This window comes from Hippoglossus stenolepis, chromosome 17, assembly GCF_022539355.2.
Source record: "Hippoglossus stenolepis isolate QCI-W04-F060 chromosome 17, HSTE1.2, whole genome shotgun sequence".
Lineage (NCBI taxonomy): Eukaryota > Metazoa > Chordata > Actinopteri > Pleuronectiformes > Pleuronectidae > Hippoglossus > Hippoglossus stenolepis.
In genome coordinates, this window is record NC_061499.1 from 14,823,671 (window position 1) to 14,845,975 (window position 22,305).

Genomic DNA, 22,305 nt, shown 5'->3' on the forward strand with positions numbered 1-22,305 from the left:
GATCTCAACCTGAAGGACAATATCAACAGACGTCTTTTATCTTATATGATTTACACCAAATGAATAAGACTATACTTCAATGAGCCAGAAATCACCACTTCAGTGGAACTTATAGGGGTTTGGACGAGCCTGATTTATGGAACATTTTCTTTCTTTCTATTTTCTAAAAACAGAAATAGATTCTAAAGCCCTTATTTACAGGGTTTCTCTCTGGGCCTTAAATCTACCATGTTAATCAATATATCTCCTCATTAGCTATACACATATATCAGTCATCCACAGATGGCTTGGTCTTAAACAGGATGAGATCCTTCCCCTCAACACAGACTCATTGGCTATTGAACCCTGTGTAGGACATACAAGCTACTCACTGGTCAAACGGGGCGTCAGTCAAAAGCCATCTTGAAAACAAGAACTGCGTTACAATGGTATCGGGACTTACAAACGGAGAATGTTAGCATTGTCGTCCTCATTACAAGAAGGTTCCCAGTTTGAGATTTTGCCTTTTCTCCCTGTGTACTTCTCCCTGGCTTCCTCCCACAGTCCAAAGACATGCAGATTGGGGCTCGGGTAACTGGAGACTCTACATTGTCTGTAGGTGTGAATGTGAAAGTGAATGGTTGTTTGTCTATGTTGTTAGTTGAAAGAGTGAAAAAAAACAAAACTGTGTTCAATAAAATCCCCCACAATTGAAAGTAGGTTTTATATTTTATTCCAAAACCTTCAAAATAAGTTTCAAGTTCAAGAAAGTAGAATAAGCTTAGACACAATGCAAAGCATCATATACAGACGGATAAAATACATTTTATATATTGCAGACAAGCCATGGTGGGTCTTACATATGTACAGTATGTATGTAAACTTTTATTTACAAACTTTTTTACATATACAAAAAGCCTTGTTTCTATTTTTCTTTGTATATATTTATATATATATATTTATATATATATATAGTTTTTCCATATACTCCCCACTAGCATTTGTACTACAATAATGAAAAAGAAAAACATTTACATATATGTCGATCCATTTTTTTCTTTTTATATTACAAATGTATTTTCATAAAAATATATCTCTGTACAAAAAAGGTTTTAATTCGTTAACATATTCTCTTTTTCTCAGAGTCACACTCTCCCTCCGTAGTTGCTCTCTGTAGTAACACACAGTCTGCTCACGTCCACGCTTGTCCATTTCCTTTACACGTATCCCTTTTGGTGTACAGCAAGAGAATGACACTCCATCACTGCCTGTTACTGTTTCGTTGGTTTATTGAGGCGTTTAAGGGCCATGTTGATCTTGCGTCGGCGCAATGGGCTGTCATGCCTTTCAGCCTCGCGTAGTGGAGACCTACCGGACTGGCATGAAATAATATCATGAGAAAAGAAAAAAAAGACGAAAACTCGGGACCTTGCAATATCGTCGTTACCATGACAAACACACAGGAATGTAAAAGTCTCTGGTAATAAAAAGCAGCTCTCTGTAAATATGTTTGCTATGTTATACACTATAGATAAATTGGACATTCTGTTTTTATTTCCAAGGATGACACATACTGCCATTTTTTTTTTTCTCCATTACTGCACACAAACAGGGGAGCAGTTGACAGATATTGAACACGGTATAGATAGATAAATTCTGATGCACTCAGTGAAATGAAATACATTCAGTGGTTTTTTTCCAGCAATAACTCCGGCGACAAATCATACCAATCCTTTCCATTTATAGAATAAAATTCCTCTAAGCCCCGCAGCCTTTGAAAATACACCCCGCCCCTCCTCGTGGTTAAGTCCACTAGACACACTGAAATGGGCAGAATAGTGATGGCAAATTACATTGAATGGGCCTGAAAAACACAGAGAAGCGCGGCTGTGATGCTGCCGTCGATAAGCGGTGACAATGACAAAACAAAAAAGGAAGATTGTAAATGACAGTTGATGCAGAATATGTCAAAACAGCATGACTGATGCATTTCTCTGGTTTTCGGTAAATGTGCGATGCAAGTGAGAGCTGCAGCTGCAGAAAGAACCTGGAAGTATTTCCCCCGACTGTGAGGAAATTCAGTGAACTCGCTGGAAACTCAAAAAAGGCCGTAGCCGTGATGTGTTTCATTATAGAAGAGATGGTGAGCAGGAGAGAACTCCCGAGCTGCGTCGGGCTGATAACGGAAATGAACTTAGGATGAGCGGAGTTTCGCTCTTAAAATATGCAAAGAGAACCGGGAAGTAGCCGGGGCCGCATGCTATCAAGAAAGACCGTCCCCCAGCTCTTACAGCGCGGCTCCATCCAGAACTCACTGATCTCCATTTACACAGGACTGGACTTTCTCTTGAGAACTCTCTGGATTAACCCAGATAGGTTCAAAAAAAAGTTTCTATCGGCCCATTAGGTGAAAACCATCCCCTGCAGAATCACCAGCAGGGATTTTAGAAAATGTCTCTGTCCCTATTAAAATCGTGCCTCACTAATGGAACTGAATCAATTCTTAATCTTAATTCTGTTATTTTGCCTAATATTAATCGGGTTGAATTTAGATGATTTTCTTTGGTTAAAACTGGGAAATTTTTTTAACAAACATGACACAAGCACAAGGCCAAACATGTAGCAAAGCACATAGAATCCAAGACATGGATCCCTGCACACCAAAATAAAGCACTAATAAGCACGCTGCTCATGACGGAAAAGCTAAATAATAAAAGGGGTGGGACAAAAATGAATCGTTACTCTAAATAGAAGCCAACTTTTCCTGCATGTAAGATCAAAAACACCAGTGCAAAGAGCGCCAAGTTTATTCAAGTCGATGAACAGTGTGTCAGGGTCAGACTGGCGGAGCAGGGAAAACCACTTCTCTCCAATCGTCATATCGAATTGATGAATTCTTTAAAAAAACAAACAAACAAAAAAGAGCCACTGGTGCTGGTTCATTACATCATGGGGTTGTACCAAGGCACTATAATGAATGTAAAGTGCTTACTGGAGACTGGAGGAGCTACAAAAACAAGAACGGTGTATGAATCCGACTATTTAAAAACAATTTCTGAACTCTCTCAGCCTGAGCCCTTGTTTATAAAGAACAATCAAAGTTGCGTGAATTGTGTTTGTCCAATCCAGTGTTTAATCGGATAGAATCACTATTATCTAGGAGAAGAGGCCACCATCGCATTTGTTTGTTTAATATTTAACGCAGTTTGTTGAAAGTGTTGCATAATGTGTGTTAAACAATTACGGAGAAAGACCATCCAGAAGTGGCCTTAACCGACAGGGACTGGAATTTAATGAAGATTACTCATTCTGCGCAAATATCTGGAGCAATTTCAGAATTAAAACAAATAAAAATAAAAAAAACGCACAGGGCAACAGGCGCTTAAACACTGAGAACTGAGCACCGGCGCCTTCAAGACGAATGAGTGCAACTGTTCCTCTCTCCTCCGTGAAATCTCCAGGGTAATTCAATCGTTTCCTTTCCCATCAATTCACGACCGGAGCGGGCAAGTGGCAATATTCTATCTGTAGTGTCGAGATAAGCGAGAGCTTTAAAAGTAATAAAAATGTAAAAGCAATTACCGACCCACGGCGGAACTGATTGAAGGAACAATAGAGTGATTTGTTTCATTTGTTGAAATTCTGAGAGAAATCATGTACTGTGGGTGATTGTGAGGACTTCATTAAAAAAACAGGTGCTGTGGAGGTTGATTTTGACTGGGAAAGACATTTATATCTATATATATATAGATATATGTATATATGCATACACATATATGGCAAAGAGTACATGGTAAATGGAGCAGTCTGGGAAGTAGACTGCTATTTTGGGAGGCAGACATCACGTAATTGAGGTGCTGTCCCGTCAGCGGTAATGGAAAGATGAATTCTGTTTTCGGTATGGGGTTTGACAATGAAGCACAGCTAAATTAAAGGAAATTGCATGTAATGTCTCAATTTGCTGCAGTGAAATTCGAGCACTATTCACCCCACTCAGCATCCACAGGATACACAGGTATGGGAAAGTGGTAAATAGCTGGGAGCAGCGTGTTTGAAATCCAGTGGGCTTCCTTCCTTCACACACACATACTCTCACACTCACACACACACACACACACACACACACACACACACACACACACACACACACACTATACGGGTGTCATTCACCAGCCAAGATAGAGTCCTGCCATTTTGTTGGAATACTAGTGTGATCCCGCTCCCTCCTGTGTGGCTCTTTCAAAACACTATTTTCTTTACATCACTTCCCATTTGCCATAGATTTAAGGAGTGTTAGCATTAGAGGCATATACATCATATAATCATTTCCAGCTAAATGCATGGGTGGTAATCAGTGCGGCAGCGGCCTCCCTGCTGTCACAGCTCTGATGAAGCCCTCCGCATCATTTTCATGATGAGCAAAGACAAAACAAAGCCACATCACTCTTTTTTTTCAAAGGGCTGGAGCTGTCAGGAGTTAACTTGGGAGGAAAAAGAAAGATCTGAATGTAATCCACGGGGAAAACATCACTGATTCCTTCATTCTTCACACTCAGACGCCGCCAGGAAAACAGGAGTCGGGATGATGACCGCTCGTTTGATCTTTTGTTTTCCCGAGGCCCAAGTTTAGGCAGCTCGCTCTCTGCATCTTGATCTCAGAGACACACAAGCGTGTACCTTGAAGCCGGAGGAACATGTGAAGCGGTGGATCCGGGAGTAAAAGAAACGTCAACTTGACATCAGACTTGGAAGTCTGACTTTTGGAAATGAAGCCAAAAAACAAGAGTCAGGTATGACGTGGTCCCAAGACATTTGTTTATCCATTGAATTTCCTGCTCGGACCCGGCTGATGTCTTTTCTCTCCTCAGAGCGACAGTGGGCGGTTTTTACCAGATGCCTGTGAAGCAAATCTGACAACATTACCTCTTGGTGAACGATCACCACACACCGAGAGGAGGAGGAGGAGGAGGATGCATGTTGAAGCAAGAGGCCGAAGGAGCCTTCGGGTTTTGATCTCTTGCAGAATCTGTACACTGTCCTCAGATAGGTTTTTCATTGACTGGTGTCCAGAGCATCCAGGGAGACATGAGAGTGAAGCTCCTAAAACCCACATCTTTGCATTTCTTAAAGTAAAGTGACAAATACAGGAAGAAAACAAAAGAAGAGGTTTTATCAAATGATCTGACGTGTCTGGTTGAATCTTTGGGGCAGCAGACAGGAGATATTTTGGGACAGACTGCAGCCACATGTGCAGAAATACACACACACACACACACACACACACACACACTCTTCCTCTCATATACACGTAAATTCTCTCTACAAATTCTCACTAAGTGCTCTTGTCAGCAGCCCTGGCTACCTTTTAACCCCCGCTCTGGACACAGCTGCCTCAGCAAACAGAATTTCATCCCTGCTTCCAAAAATAAAAAAAAAAGGATGAGTCAGGCTTGAGAAGTAATGACAGAACATGGTGTATCTTCAACATGGCCTTTGAAACTCACTGAATTTTTTATTCATCCTCAGCCAGAGACCTGGAGCCTCCGTGGAAACCTCTCAACAACCTCTGGGAGCAGACAGTTGTGTGTGTGTGTGTGTGTGTGTGTGTGTGGGGGAGACAGGGTTCCCAAGTACTGATCACAGAAAGCAAGCAGCGCATAAAAAAAGGAAAGCAAAAATAAAGCCAATGGAAAACAGAGATGCATGAATCCAAACAGTCCAGACTGTCTCTTTCTGACTCGCACGGGCCAACGACTGCCTCACAGTTCACTTGCACAGAGATCTCTGTTAGCTACTGGTCAATTTCTTGACTCAAAGTTGACCATTAAATTCCCTTTGGGTTTAGGCGGAGGGCGGTGAGAAAGGTCATCACAGCTTTGCTTCCAGCAGGGACTCCTGGCGGCTGCAGTTTCCGGTGGAAGCGTTTCCTTAAAATACGGAAAAAAACGATCGAGAAACCATGTAAAAGTTACCAAAAAAAAAAAGCATTTTGCTCTTGGCATTTGTTACAGTTGCTGTTGGCTTCACATGGTTTTTCCCTTTTTTTTTTTTTCTTCCAACTTCCTGCGAGTCAGAGCCTTCGCCACTAGAGATGGTTCTTGAATGTTTTTCAGCGAATAAAGTAATCTTTGTCTTTCCCTCTGCTCGCGGAACGATGGATGTCCTCTGTTGGCAGGCAGGCGAAGATGTGGTGCACCTCTCCTCCCCTAGGTGAATCAAGGATGAATGAAAAGATCTAACACAGGACGCGGGTGTTGGAGAAGACATGGGTCACAGGGGAGGATGAAGGAAAAGAGTAATGTACATGGAAAATAGACAAAAGGGGAAAAAAAAGGTAAGCAAAACCGAAGTAATGGAGACGATAAAGATGAAAGAAATCACACAGAGGGAAGATAAAAGCATTAATGCGATACTCTCAACAGTGTTAAAATAAATTATACATATTCTATCTTTCCCAATACAGTATAAACAAACTAAACGGGTCCTTTTTACAAGAGATATGGATCAAAGGGAACTGCAGATCGAGAAATCAGATTCCGTTTCCTTATCTGCAGAAGATTGTTGAGGGATTGCAAAAAAGTTTTAGTTTGTTTCTGAGAAACAGTGTCTCGCTTGATAACCTCACCTACTGTCATTGACATGTGGATCTAAAGACGCCTGAGGATCTCAGTTGTTCCCTGTACCCACAGATGTCTGAGTGATGTGTGATTTTTACCTCTGGAGGAAGCGGTTGCTATACAGCTGTGCACACTGTGCTGACGGTGAACTCTGTCTCACTGGCCAAGATGTCCGTGGGTTGGATGTTGCGGTCGTACATGGGGTTCTCGAACGTAGCTCGTCCATTAGTGTTCTCATGGCCCACGTAACCGTTGAAGGGGACTTTGGGTCTTCTTCTACAATGAAATGAATCCACATAATCCACAGATGAGTTGTGTTCACGTCAGCGTAGGACAACAAATTTGAAATATGTACAGCGGAGATACAATATGTGTCACAATATGATGGACTGTTTTTACAGGACGAAAAGATGGACACGTGTCACTTTTTCCTCCCTTTGTAAAAAAAAATGAAGCCAGAATATCCTGGGCACAGGTGCCACCATCTTGCGCATCTTGCACATTACAACGGAAATGGGACAAATATAAGAAATAAGCAACTATTACTTACTGGGAAAAAAACATTAATGTGATAAGAACTACCTAAAATGACAGAAACATCTTGAAGAAAATGTTTTCTTTTTCTTTTTTTTTTGTTCATGTCCCATCTGCTAACACAGAGGGGTCAGAGTTGATGAACTATTATGTTGCCAACCACCGGGGGGTGACAGAGATGACTTTAGATAAAGTCTATTGTTCACACAAGGGAAGCACTGACTGACTCACTCATTACTATTTCAATCTATTATTCTAACTTAAACCAACTACTTTAATCTGCCTGTATAGGAGTCACAGATAATGATTTCCTCATTGGGATCATTATGTGCCTCATGCAAAACATCCATATCAGGTGAATATATCTTGAAGGGCGAATGCAAAAGTAAGAAAGAAAGAAATCAAGCAAAAATGTTGGTTCTTTACAGAGGTGATGTGACCCTTGACTCAAAACTATTTGGATTTAGGAAGAATTGCCGAACATCAGAACTGATGTCATAACGTTGCTGGCCCCTGATGTCGCAGTGTGAAAACTCCAACGCTGTGATGCTTACCTGTGTTTGTAGAGGTACAGAGCGAAGCCTGCAATGATCATAGCTATAAAAGGCACTAGGATGGCTGCCGCCACTGAACTGCTGTTGGAGGCAAAGTTGTAGCCTGGGTTTTCTCTGCTGGGATCTAAATTCTCTGCAAGAAAAAAAGATAAGACATTAAGCCTTTACTTCAGTAGCAAATGACTGCAGATATAGTACAGTATAAATACCCTATAAATAATACAACACTAAGACCAAAACACAAAGTTCACAAAAGTGAAAGTGCAGAGAACTTGACCTGATAACAGTTCAAGACAAATAGTAAAAGTAAAAAACTCCACTCGTTAAAGAGTTTTACCAGTTTGTTTAAACATTTCTTTCCGTGCTTTATTTTAATTTCCCTCCCTTCGAATTCCATTATCCGAACAATGACTCCTAATTACTGGCATCCAGAGCCAACAGCTATTAACTCATTTCAGATTCACTCTCCAATTCATGGAGGTATGTCTCTGCGGCGGCAGCAGCAGCGACGGCGGAGGAGTGACAGTCCACCTGTTTGCCACAGAGTGCCAAAAATGCTCCAATAAAGCACGAGTGACAAACAAGACGGAATTCAATTAGTGGGTTTTTGCGGGCGTTTGCCAATCAGCCCCCCCGCCGGATGAGCTCCAGCACACAGCACAGATGCACAAACACACTCACGGCTCGCAATCGCACCAGCGCAGTGTTAAACAAAACACGAAAAAACCTCGGCAAATTGAGGAGGGTTGTTTCCAAGACGATCAGCCCACCTCCCACACTCATATCCGTTACCCTGGCACCGGCCCCGGTCCTGTGTTTTAATAAAGAGCTGTTGGCTCAATCAGTGTGCAGTGTGGTGGGGGGGGTTTCACATCCACTTTCACGCAGCCTTCTTGCTGTACAAACATAATAATTGATGTTAGCAGCGCATACCTTCATGCTCAGTTCAAGAATTCCTGCTCGGACCGGATCTGTGTTTGCAGCGACGCTACTGCAACCGCGGCTTTGCTTTTTAAAAGCTGATTTTGAAATCTGCCTCCATCACTCGCATCAGCAGAAAGAAGACAGCCAAATCAGCATTATCCATTTAACTTATTAGCTCGATTTGATAATTTGGGATAAATGTACCAGTACGAGGGACGGAATCTGAACATGGAGGCTCTCAGCTGCATTTTAAGTTTAGCCACATGTCTCAGACACATAGTTCTCCACGTGTACAGGCTGTTGAGACGACTTGAAAAAATTATGTTTCTTAATGAACCACAACTAATGTGTTTAAGTTAATGTATATCAGATTGCTCTGCACTGAGAAGTGGGACGAAGGCCAACCTGGGGAGGTTTATCCAAAAAGTCTAAAACCGCTTGTGAGGTGGAAAAGACGTGATGCCTAGTCAGTGGTGGATGTAGCATTATTCTAAGTCAGGGGCCACAAGTAATTTGCATTAATGTGTCCCATCAAATACATGTTTCATCTCTTCATACATAGGCTACCATTGACCTATTTAACTGGAGTGTAACAGTGGGTGGCAGCAGTAAACCCGTGGTGTGACCTGCCATGGCAACAATCATTTAAGAATAGGTACAAACCTCCCATCGTATTTTTTTTATAATTAAGCTTTAATTACAGCATTTTTATGCAGCAATGAAAAAGTGCATCAACACATGCATCTATAATCTTACACATGCTATATCTCTCCTCCACGCGTGCCTTGTTAAGTAACCGTGGGGAAAACAGGTCACACACGCGCGCCCTAGGAGTCCGGATCCATGGAGTCAGGATGTACAGATTTGCTGTTTACATACTGTAGCAATAAGAAGAGTAATCACAGCGAAGGAGGATGACGTGGGTGGGATTTCTAAGTCATGAACATAAAGCAGAATATACCGATAGCTGCGGCTTAGCATAGTTCAAGTTGCAGAAGGAAGCAGAGAAGGACAAGAACGGATATTTACTGTGTCAAAGCAGCGTGACGTGTGGTCACTTGATATGAGAATCAGCACAAAGAGCTGTGCCGTGCGTGTGGGTGTCGTTTTATGATTATTAATCCTGCTTGGGAGCTGTGTTTGCCTCTTTACGCTGGATTCACATCCTCCAGACGTCTTCTCGCATTTGCAAAAGTAAATGAATGACAAATCCAACACCGCAGATCACATGCTGTGAAAGCAATTGCTGCTCTGCTCAAGGATTCTTCATTCAGTGAAAAGTATTGGCACAGTTACACCTTATTTGTTATTCGGGCTCTTTGCTACACAAACCAAAACTCTTTAAAGTATCATAGAAAATAGAAATAGAAATAACTTTGGGGAATATTTTACCTTTTATACAACCATTCAAACACTCAAAAATAACTGGACACTTGGCTAGTAAGAGATTCTTGCAGCTCAGTGGTGGAAGAAGTATTCAGTAAAAGTCAAAGTCAAAATTTCAAGCCCATTCTTAAGTAAAAGCATATCAATAAAATGGATTGTTGCATTTTACTGCCGTAGATGTCTCTGTAGATGTTAGAGGTTGAACTCACTTTATTTACTGTTGGCTAGTTTTATATATAAGATGATAATGAGTCGGTGTGAACCACGTATCTCTGAAAAGTAAACATGAGCTCAGAAACACAGCCGGCTTTCTGCTTTGTGATGATGCATTCTCCAGCTCACACAAAAGTTGTGTTGGAATTTTCTCAACACATGAAGAAACACCTCATTCTTCACATCAACACATCTGGAGATACATGTAAACCATGTATCTCCAGATGTGTCATCTGAAAAGTATCTTAGGTTGTCCTACAAATATAGTGAAAAGCACAATACTTCCCTCTTGTAGATGTAGTGGAGTAGAAGTAGAGAGGTGTATAATTACCAATATAAGTACAGTATTCAAGTAAATGTACTTAGTTACTGTCCACCGCTGGTGCAGCTGTGTGTGTTAGTTCAGTGCACACAAAAGCCGAAAACATGAGTAGACTGAGGGGTTGAGAGTTTCTTTTCTGATTGTGGTGGAGTTAAAATGAAGAGTTCACTCACCCAGCCTCTGGAGACCAAACTGGCCAAAGCTTTTGCCTCTGACAAATCCCTGGTACACAAAGGAGTTGGATGAGGGGATGTAGGACACCTGGGGAGAGAGAGGAATGGAAGACAGACACTTCATGTGTCACATCCAGGCTTTACAAAGGAGCGTATCATCCGAGTGTCAGAAGCCGGCGCATGCAGAAAAATGAAATATCATGTCAAAGGAGCTGAGAGGTGCTCTTATGGCTGACATTTAATATGACACCTTTTTCTGCTCAAGAGCACAAACATCAACACACTCAGCCGCACTGACTGCACGCACACACACGCACACACACATACACTTTTACACAAGAGGAATGCTCCACTTCGCACAAGACAGGCGTGAATGTAAAACACGCGCATAAAAAACCACACACTCACACACACACACAGTCGCATGTTCATACACAAACTGTGACCTGCTTTCTTAATTATATCTGGAGTGTGTGCTCACTGGAGGGGCCGGAGGTTGGGGCATAATACGGGAGAGAGAGGGAGGGGAGGGGAGGGGAGGGGTGGGGATGTCTGTCGAGTACTGATTACCAGGCAATGATTTAAGTGACATTTTAATTAAAGAGAAAACTCTTGGTGGGCCCTCCATCTCCCCAGAGTGACAAGGTGTATGTGTGCTTGTGCATATTTCACAAAATATTCACGTGTTTTTGTGTGTGTGTGTGTATGTGTGTGTCTGTGTGTGTCTGATGTAACATCGCTGCAGCTACAAAAGAGAGATGCTGTATTGAGCCCGAGCCTGAACTTGCACTTACATGTCCGTCCAGGGCCCAGTTGTCTATTTTGAACTTGTTGACGAAGATCTCCACGGGGCCTCGGATCTGGTGGATCTGCAGCAGCAGCTGAGCCTCCTCCTTCTTGTATGTACCTGCAACATGCAAACAGCATGACAGAGGTTTAGGAGCCACAGTCACAATGCCCAGGGCTCAGTGGTCGTCCCACGTACCCGATTAAAAACTTAAGGTGGTGGTACTTTTGAAGAAGAACATTGTGGAATACTCTCCCCATTGATTTCCAGTGTGCAGTATCTATTGAAGCCTTTCAAAAACAACTGGACGCCCATTTATTCACACTGGCTTTCGTCTCACCGTGTACATTGTACTGTTTGATTCTATTTGAATCAAATAAATACTCATTTCTCTTTCAATCTTTCATATCTGATTATATATTAATATAATTATATATTATGATAAAATAAATATTATATATTTTTGATTCTCAATGTAACTCTTTAATTTCTTTTTAAATGATTCTTCTTGTATAGTCTTATGTTTATGCTTTTACAATTTGTCGTGATGCCTTTCATATTTTATCTAAAACACTTTGAAATGACTTGTTGAAATGTACCGTACAAATTAATTAGCGTCTCCTTTGAATCCACATGTTTTGGTTGTGTTTCACAGTGTTTAAATTGCTCATTTAGTGTGTAGCACTCCTTGCTGGTGTTATTCAATTAATGTGAAGCACGTTCTCGCTTGGACCTGAAGAGTTTTATGTGATATAGCGACAGTTGGATGGAAAAGGTTGGGAAAATAACATAATTAGCTGATTGCTGTTGAAGTGAAAAGATTTTAATACAATTTTAAGCGTCTTTATATTTATTGACAAGACTCAAAATACAACATATATAAATGAGATTTCTCTTCGACTATCAATGCATGCTTTCTTTTCCTGGTCATGTCCATACATCACTTGTTAATGTTCCATCTATCCTTACTGATCTGTTGGTCATGGTCACTGGACATGTAAACTCCAGGACGTCTCTTTCACAGATCCTGAATACTTTCTATGTGTTCCGTGTACATGGGAGGAAAGAAACAAGTCTATAGCGCCTCAGGATTAATGTCTCATGTGTGTGTGTGTGTGTGTGTGTGTGTGTGTGTGTGTGTGTGTGTGTGTGTGTGTGTGTGTGTGTGTGTGTGTGTGTGTGTGTGTGTGTTTGAGAGCTACTCTATGTAAACGTCCATTTCCTCTCACATGCATGCTGAGAGCAAACACTGACCTAGAACAGTATTAAAGTACTTCAACTGTCTCTTATTGTCTAGTTTTAACCTTCATCATGCAGTAGAACCTTTTCCATCGCCTCCATAAGGAACTCAATGTATTCAATTTTGTCAGAGATAGAACATTCGAGTCTGAGACAAATTTTCACAGTTCATGATTGTTTGTACAAAATGGAGGCAGAAGTTCATCGTCTAACATGAAGATAAAAGACAACATTTGTGAAGTAAAAGCATTTTAAGAAACCATCATTGTACTCAGGAACTCTGTGAAGCAGCCAGATGGCTTGATTCACTCTTAAATCACTCTTAAATCGCTAACATTAGGGTCTTTACTGACTCTTTACTGACTTACAAGACAGGTCAAGAATTATCATCAGTAACTGTCAGCTGACGACATTTCCACAGATAATAAGTTCTCTGAAAGTGAAGCTGATTGATGCCTACATAGCAACGGAGACTATACAATTACACTGAAGCACTTCTATCTTGAAATCACTAATCAGTCAGTCAGGATCTGTAAAACCAAGAATAATTTTCGAAGAAACTGTGCGTCTGCTGGGTAGAGAAGCAGATTAAATCCCCCCCATGTGACTACAAGGCAGCGGCAGGAAAGTTGGAGTGGTGGAGGGTATATATGTCCAGCCAGGGTCTACATAAAAAAACAAAACATCTGCATGAAACCTTACCTGTGACCTCACCTAACCATAAAGTCAACATCTGGATAAGCCAGTCATTTAGGAAACAAGGGATGTGGACGGATGGAAGTTCTTCTCACTTCTTCTCAAGCTTTTAACCCATTGTTGCCTAAACATCATACAGCACTTGGAATGTTGTGTTCACTCCTCCTTGTGTGTAACCGCCCTTTTGTCGACTTGACTGGAGCTCACACACTACTGTGTCTGTCGTGGCAACTTTTGTTAACAATTACAAATCTTTGATGGCACTTTGACAGAAGACAATTATAAACTTTGAGAACACACCTCTGCATTTGTTGGGGACTATTTTCAGCAGTGAATTTAGTGCACTAGTGACTATTTACGGAAAGATAGTGTATATAGAACTGACTAAAATTAAGCTACAGTGCCCATATTCATGGTAATTTGGCAACATGTCACCCGGCCACCCTGGCTGATGTGCTTTTAAGGGGTTTTGGAAACTGAGACCTGCGTTTAATGCATAAAAAACTGTTTTGTTAAAATTAGGGGTGAACAAACGTGATGTTAAAATTTACAATAAAGTAACGTGACATTTTTCACAGGTGCACGCACATCAACAATCTATAAGCCTGAATCAGCAACATTACTTTCAGTAGAGAGTGTGGCACTCGGTTTGTAGCCCGTAGAAAGTAAGTTTAAATACACCATAATGAAGATTGATGGCACCCAGGTACAGCGGAGTGAAGTGTCCAAGCCGTTTCCGTTGCAAATTCTGTCTTAATGATCACAGCTGCACAATGATTATGCCACGGGGGGGGAAAAAATAAAATGTCTGCTGCTCTGTCACAGCGGCAATGATCAGCTCCATGCAGGGAGCACATTCACTCCTTGTCCTCACTTGAATGTGTCTGACAGAAGTCTGTTTGGATAAAAGGCGGAACAGGGGGGGCTCTCATGTGAGAATGATGTCTAATACAAACGGAGAAGAGTCACGCAGAGTGTGTGAATGTGCGAGAGGTGTTTTTTGAAGGGGTTGACTGTAACTTTAGGAAAAACCCACCTGCCAGTTTGAGTTCCACTCCGCTGTGGTCGATGAGTGTCCCGTTAACGCGGTTGCTAAAGGGCTCGAAGGCAGTTATGCTGAGCATGGCCGGCTGCTTCTTCCCGAGGTACTCGTAGGATCCCCTCCACAGAGAGTTCTTCGCAAATACTCCACCAGGGACTTAAAGAAGGGGGAGAGGTGTAGCAAAGTGCAAGCATTTACTAAAATTCTAAGATATATTCTAAAAAATATTTTCATTTCTTAAAACGACCCATGGACATTGATCAAAAACTGACTTCCACTAAACTGTGAACCAGGGAGGGAGGTCTGTTTTGCTGATTTGAATATATTTAAGATCAGAGGAGGAATTAATCAGTGACACAGAATAAGTACTACATATAACAGCGATAATTTACTATCATTACATACTGTAATAGAGATTAATACAAACCAATTCAAGTTTAGTGATATTAAATTCTTTTTGAAACGAAAATTGCCAGAGCAAACATTTTAAAATGAAAAAGGACCTGTCTCACCTGGTAATTTGGAGGGTGGCTCCTGTACTGTCCCCACTGGGCTCTTACCACTTGGGCGGTTATCAGCTGCAGGGGACAATAACACAACATTAACCAAAGACAATACTTCAACTATTTATCCTTTTAACAGGTGCAGTGTGTTTAAACTTTTTAAACACAGCAGCGGAAGGACTCCACCACCTAAAGTACTTTCTGTCTACCTCTGCACCAAATAACCCCCGTGGTGCCCTGCGTGAGGCGTACCTGGGACAGGTCTTGCCCAGGTGTCCCTGCAGGACCACAGCTAAGTTGGAGACACAGTTTTGTAGCTTCAAGGGGAAGTGCTTTAATAATGCCTTACAACTCACAGGGGGGGCCGCGGGTCTACATCGCTGAGTAAACGGTAACACCCACACGGACATGCAGTGCTAAGAGGGCTTTACACACCACTGCACCAAGGACGGGGGACACTGATGGTAGTTTGAGCACAAACATCACCTTGAAAGAAAGTATACAGACACAAACGCACACACTCCTCCAGCCTTCCACTTTATTAGCTGCCAGTCTTTTGAGCTGCCCCTCCATCACTGCACCCACAGGCACCGTTAATGTCCCATACGTGTTAAGGCCAGTACTCTTTCTTGCCTTTCACTTAATGGCATAGACATCACCCTCTACATTTCTCTTTAAGCCATTAGCATTCGTCTGCCCGAGATAATTGTGTGTCGATGACTATATTTTTTCCCTATATGTATTTAGGCCAATGCTTAGGGGTGTCTTAATGGCAGTCCATTTGTCTGCTAGACCTTGTTAACACCGCTTCGCCATTTATAAGAGGTACTTCTGCTAACCTAATCAATGGGATGCATTGGTCTAATCAGGTTTTGCCCCCTTGTTAATGTTTCAAGTCTTGTATGTGTGTGTAGCTCTGAGTGTGTGTGTGTGTGTCCATGCTGTGTAATTGTGTGATGGATGGGCCATTCTACCCTGGCATGTGTCTCAGAATAAGCAAGTGTTAACAGAGCTATTCATCAACATTAGCTGAACCCCCAATTTCCCAACCTGAGGCACCACTGAATTGGGCACCAGTCAAGATCCCAGTGGTTTCAATAAAAGCAGCTAATAGAAACTGCACTTTATAAACAAGAGGTGAGATGTTTTAGATTTTTAATACAGGTGCTTCCCTGGGAAACTGGGTGTGCACACTTCTGTGGTGTGTGTTTCTGCCTGTATGTTTGTGCTTGTGTTACCACGCCAGCAGGTCAGACACATCTCCATAACCAGCTAATCTCCACCAGTCTCCACCATCACGCCATTCCCATGCCGACTGGCCTGTCATCCAGCTCTGTTGTGCATTTAAGTAAAATCTCCTGGATTTTCGCCTGGCTTTAATCTCACTTTCTGACAATTTAGCTCCAATGGCCTAAATCCAACCTACGTGTTGGTATTCACTCTAGTAATGTTAATACTATTATTGAAATGAGCAGCAGCAAAAGCAGTAACAAATGCATGTATACACATATTTACATTCTTAATATCAAATATTATCCCCATGCTCCCCTATAGATGGAACAGAACCACGTCTGTACCTGCACACAGAGGTTGTTTCCCTGTCCAGCTCCCATCAGACCTGCAGGTCCTGTGCTCTGATCCTCCGGCCAAGTAGAAACCAGGCTGACATGTATAGATGAGCGTGTAGCCAAGAGATGGCAGCTCAATGGCTCTCACATCAGACTGGGCCGGCAGCTCTGGTTGGCTGCAGTGGTGGGCTGGAGAGGAGAGAGAACGAGGGGGAGAAACGGATTAAAGAGACCAAAGAAGAAGAGAGCGGGATCTTAGGGAAACAGGTTAAAGTTGGGATGAGGAGATGAGCCGGGGGAGAGGGATCAGAGGCGTACAAAACAAAAGAGAACAAATGCAGTGGAAGAGATAAAGTGAAAAAGAGCTCCTAGGTGAAGACGTGGGGTCAAGAACAAGACACGGGATACGTAGGTGTCAGACTTTGAGTAATGCAAACTTTGGCTCAAGGCTTTGTCTCCCACTCTGCTTTATGCACTGTATAGTCTTTTTTGCAATATGAGCATATTCCATTCTTACCGATGCACTCGGGTTGAAAACCACTCCAGGTGAGGTTGGGCAGACATGTGCGGGAAATGGAGCCCTGCAGTAAGTAGCCCTTCCTGCAGCTGAAGAACACAGTGCTGCTGATCTGTAAGAGGAAACGCAGGAGGATGTGGACAATGGACAAATCTAGTGCAAGCTGATTATGCACACACACGGCAGTTTAATGATCACGTCATTATCGCACTGATTCAAAGGAAACATATGACCTCGACTTTTGGAGCTGAGGTAATATTATATTATTATATTGTTATATGATGTATTTTTTTTAGCTGTAAATTAAATCATATAACAGTTAATTGATAAATATAGTAATGCTGGTTTTAAAATCACATTTATTACCACATTTATAAAGACAAATATCTACATTAATGGGTTGAACATGGCTCATAATGCCGCATAAAATAAAAATGATGATTACTTAGAGTCAACCATTCAAAGGAGAAGTCAATAATGTCAGAAGTCAATAATTTAAACCTACAGTCAACACGGGCAAATGTAAGGTACAGTGATAAAGGAAAATACCACATATTCACACCTGGTAGCCTTGACTGTTGTTCTGATTTCCAAAGAGAGGAGCGCTAGGGTCTCCACAGGTAGTGTGCGTGGGATCTGAAACACACACACACACACACACACACACACACACACACACACACACACACACACACACACACACACACTTCTTAAATAACTGCATCGACTACCATGTTAAAGCAAGTCCCATTTATAACACATATCACCTGCGATATATATCACCTTGGAGACATTGTGTGGGAATCTTCCCAGGTCTCGTGTGAAACACTGAGAGTACAGGCCATAAATTACCAAACACACACACACACACACACACACACACACACACACACACACACACACACACACACACACACACAGGACCTATACAAGTGGACATATATATATACACACAGTCACATTCACAAATCCTACAAAGTCTTTTATTGGTGATCTGAACCTACACTGAGTCCCTGCTCCGAGAGGCTTATAACACAATGACAAGCTCTCAGGCCTTATCAGTCCACACAGCCGCATAATCGTGACATAATTTCCCCCACAACAACAAATGTATTATATTCACCACCTCAAAGTTAATATTAAATTCTCACTGGGTCTCATTTCCTTTGCAGGCTACGTTGCGTTGGGAGGACGATCAAGGAAGCTTCAAATTCCTAATCGTGACAATAAAGCTGAACATATACACCATGCTCATCATATGCTAGTTACCAAGGCCTGGGGGTCAGGATGAAATGTAACATTTCTTATTTCTCAAGGGGTCTCACTCAGCCTTAGTGCAGTCCTGTTTGAATCGAGAGCCCAAACAAGGGAATGTAAAGCTAATAAGAGGTTGTGCAAGAGTTCTATTTTAATTGATTAAATCTCGAACCTTTCCCACGTGTCGGGAGCTATAGTTTTCCATCAGTGTCTAAACCAAATTGCTGATAAATGATGCATTTAGGCGGATAACTTATCAGTGACCCGAGGCTATAATAAATTAATGTTTAAACTAACTATTATTGGGTCAAAGGTTTTCATGTTTGCATATTTTACACCTTCCTCACTTTAACCCCTGGATACCGCAACGGACCTAAGGGCTGAAACGGTGCATTTTATTCGATGTGCTTTGGTGTTTTTGTCGACGCAGCGAGATTTCCTTCAGTGCTTCGGCGGAGAGTGCTTCACAAATGATATTACTCTTTAATATTATGTTACAGAGGGCCAAGATGGAAGTATGAAATTCAATACGGGTGCCAGTTTCACAAAAGTGTGTTACAAGCACTTCTTCCATAGAATTCACAAATGGTAGCAACGTTAGGAAGTAACGTTTAGTTTTGCAACTAGGACATTGCAGATGATTGTGGGAGCTCTACGGAGTTTTTGCCTGCTCATGCACATTCATCGGTGAAACATGTTAAAATGCACAGGAGAAGGGATCGGTCTCATATTGCAAATGGCAGTTTGCGTGTTCCAGGCAAGTTTGGTGAAACTGGGCCCTCGTGCGACACCGCATCATGTCGCCATGGAAAATAAAGATCTGGCTGAACCGGCAGTCATTCTGAAAGCAGTGTTCTGAGCTGTTTTAATTAATTAGACGGATAAATCATTAAATCTTGTTTGCTGGGTTAAATAGTTTCTGCATGCGTTATTTTCTTGATTGCGAAACGCTGGGGAGAACATAAGGGGTCAGAATTTAAGCAAGCTAATGGGTGGTGGTGCTAATTGTGTTGGACACATACAATACTTGTTCTGCTTATAGAGGCCATAAACACTGATGTCAGCAACAGCCGTTATCCGTTTTGTATCTAATGGCTTTGGCTATTACACTAACGTATTCTGACAAATTCAGCATGTTAGTCTCACCGTAAATGGAGGCACAGACGACGAGCTTACCTATGCAAGAGGGTTGTGTGCCACTCCATGTGCCGTCATACTGGCAGTATCTCCTGGTAGAGCCCACCAGGACAAGAGGCGGGTAGCAGGAGAAGGAGACGGAGGAGAGGTAGGTGAATCCTCGGTCCTCTCTCCTCCCCTGGGCTGGCATCCCTGGGTCTCCACAGAACACAGCTGCAAAGATGCAGGAGAGAGAAACATATGTGAATCGAACGTCACGCATACATACTGCAGGCCGACATACTGTACCAATCAATGACACTTACGGAAGCACTGCGGCTTCTCCCCGCTCCAGTTGCCGGTGCCCTGGCATGTTAACACGGTGGGCAGGGACAGCTGGTAACCTTGGTTGCAGGCGTAGCTGATGCTGGAGCCCCAGATGAAATCTGTACCCACGACCTGTCCGTTGGGGATGGTGGGAGGTGCGCCGCAGACGATCGCTACAAAGAGATGCAGAGGCATTGCAGGAAAATGAAGTCATATTATTTTAACAACACATTATATAGAAAATAAAGCAAATTAGTTTTTTATATATATATAGAAAAGTAGTACACACAACTTTTTTAATTTTGAAAGAATTACTTCACAACCCAGATCACAGATTTCCCTTGCTTGCACCCCAGCCCACAGGGACAACCCACTTGTAATTCAGAAAACAAAAGGTTCACAAAATGGCAAGTATCATTTTTAACAGAAAAACAAACCAAGGGAAATAAAATAAAAGAAAGAAGAAAAAGAGAAATCGATTATCGACCACTGCAGCGCGGCAGGTGTACACTGCATTCATATTATTATAAATGGTGTCATGGATTCCAATCCTTGTAAGTATAAGCGCAATGGAAAATTACTATTGTAACAATAACAACATCAGTACCATCCATTTGCAGCTAAAACTCTACACAGCTTTACCTTTGCATTGTGGTTTAGTGCCGTTCCAGGTGCGATCCTTGGTGCAGATGAGAGTGGAGGCCCGGTCGGCGTCCATGGTGAAACCAGGAGAGCACTGGAAACTGACTGTTAGGTTGTACGTGAAGTCGTTCCCTACCCTCACCCCATTGGCTGGCACTCCAGGATCACCGCAGTTGATTACTGCAGAAAATATATAATAAAAAAAAATAACAGCAAGTGAGAATCAATTTAATTGGCTAATACAGCTGACTTGGAAAAGTTGAAAAGTTTGAAACCTTGTCATTGTCTTAACCACATTACTTGATGCTATAATTATATTTCTACATTTCCCTGTACTCGGTAAAGCAGGAAATCAATAGCAAACACACACTTAAGGTTAATACAAACAAGTAAACACACTATTTTTAAACGAAACACCGCATTGAGCTTTAAAGTTAATGAACTGTTATATGTGCTTGACCCAAGCAGTTCACCTCACCAACAAAACTTAATCTAAAAAGCAATGTAGTTGATGAGTCTTCACAGGCAATTAGCACTTCATTTATGGCCCAACCACTTCTGGATGATAAATTTCTACCCTGTATGAGTTTAAAAATATTACTTAGTTTGCAACTGACAGACTTTTCAATCACCACCACCCCTGGTGTGATTTAAGGCTCTTTTTTTTTTATCTAAAAGCAGTGTCCTTGAGTGCTTTGATAGTCTACAGTTGAGAGCTTTTTGGCTGCATCGAGACTAAATCTTGTGATGGGTATCCCTCTGCAGCACCCCCCCACCACCCACTGGCTCCACAATGTACCACATTTATCCTTGGTTATACTTTTACATCCTGCAGGGAAAACAGTGTGACTGAGCAAAAGACGGGAGAATTCCACTGAGTGACTCAGCAGCGTCGCCGTTCGGCTCTGCTGTAAATGGAGAAGGAGAATCCCAGGAGGGGCGAGGAAACTGGGTCTCTTGGAAGTGGGATGTCTCCCCTTGACCGAGCAAGTACTTGTCCGTCCCACTGGGCTGGCAAGCTGCTACTGTATGTCTATCTACCCTGGAATAACACCTACAGGGCTGAGATGCACCGAGATGATAATATTATCATAGATTGTCATTGCCAAACAGCCCTAACCCTGCCCCTGATGGTAGAGAGCTAAATCAAACTTTTAAATTAATTATCCTCACAGTTTTTAGGGCTACATACAGAAGTTTGAAAATGTATTAACTCTGGTTCAGATATACCTGCCGTCCACACTAAGTTGAGAGCCGCTAGATCTGCAAAGTCTGGAAACGCTGATGGTCCCATTTTCAATTCGGGTTTAAACTTGGACGGGCAGAACCGGAGATGTTTGGAAACAATTGACGTAGACACAACTTCTTGCTGATTGTTTTTTTTTTGGTCATGAATAGCCTTCACTGATTCGTCAGGCTGCTATAACATGACCCTCTCCCGGAAGAAAGCAGCCGGCATCAGCCTCGGGCCAACAGTGTAGAACGCAACATGGATAATCAATTACAAGCGTCGCTGACCCTGTTAGATTCTGTATTTTACAATAATTGTTTACATGTGTAGGAGACAAGCTATTATTCAAGCAATCTCATTTGTAGCCTTGCTCTTTCCGCAACTACTGACCAAATGTCTCCATGTGGTCCAGTGACATCCATTTTCAGTTAGTGTTAGTATATGGACGGGGACTTAAACCGATATGGAGTCAAAACATTTGAAAATAAAAAATGTAGTAGTATGGATGTAGCCCAAGTTACAGCTCAAATGGAGAGGAAACTCTATCCACGTCTGAATCCCTTTTTAGCCTATAATTTGTTCCGGATTAGTAGAAATCATTGAACTAAAAGCGCTCCTATTCACATGTCCCCGAAGGTGTTCCCGCTGAAGTGTGTCAACATATATCCTTTCGCTCCC

The 22,305-nt window shown here is 42.1% G+C and overlaps 1 protein-coding gene across 1 annotated transcript in view; it reads right to left on the reverse strand.

Moving 5' to 3' along the window:
• Window positions 1-696: 696 nt before the first annotated feature.
• csmd2 (CUB and Sushi multiple domains 2) overlaps window positions 697-22,305 on the reverse strand; it is a 247,752-nt gene continuing 226,143 nt past the window's right edge. The window contains exons 61-73 of the mRNA XM_047344263.1: window positions 20,397-20,576; window positions 19,754-19,927; window positions 19,488-19,661; window positions 17,617-17,690; window positions 17,055-17,166; window positions 16,547-16,726; window positions 14,979-15,044; window positions 14,461-14,622; window positions 11,497-11,609; window positions 10,703-10,790; window positions 7,685-7,817; window positions 6,695-6,872; window positions 697-6,214 (exon numbers count right to left, since the gene is read on the reverse strand). Coding sequence (XP_047200219.1) covers window positions 6,713-6,872; window positions 7,685-7,817; window positions 10,703-10,790; window positions 11,497-11,609; window positions 14,461-14,622; window positions 14,979-15,044; window positions 16,547-16,726; window positions 17,055-17,166; window positions 17,617-17,690; window positions 19,488-19,661; window positions 19,754-19,927; window positions 20,397-20,576 — 1,616 coding nt within the window. The 3' untranslated portion in view covers window positions 697-6,214; window positions 6,695-6,712. The remainder of the gene's footprint in view (window positions 6,215-6,694; window positions 6,873-7,684; window positions 7,818-10,702; window positions 10,791-11,496; window positions 11,610-14,460; window positions 14,623-14,978; window positions 15,045-16,546; window positions 16,727-17,054; window positions 17,167-17,616; window positions 17,691-19,487; window positions 19,662-19,753; window positions 19,928-20,396; window positions 20,577-22,305) is intronic.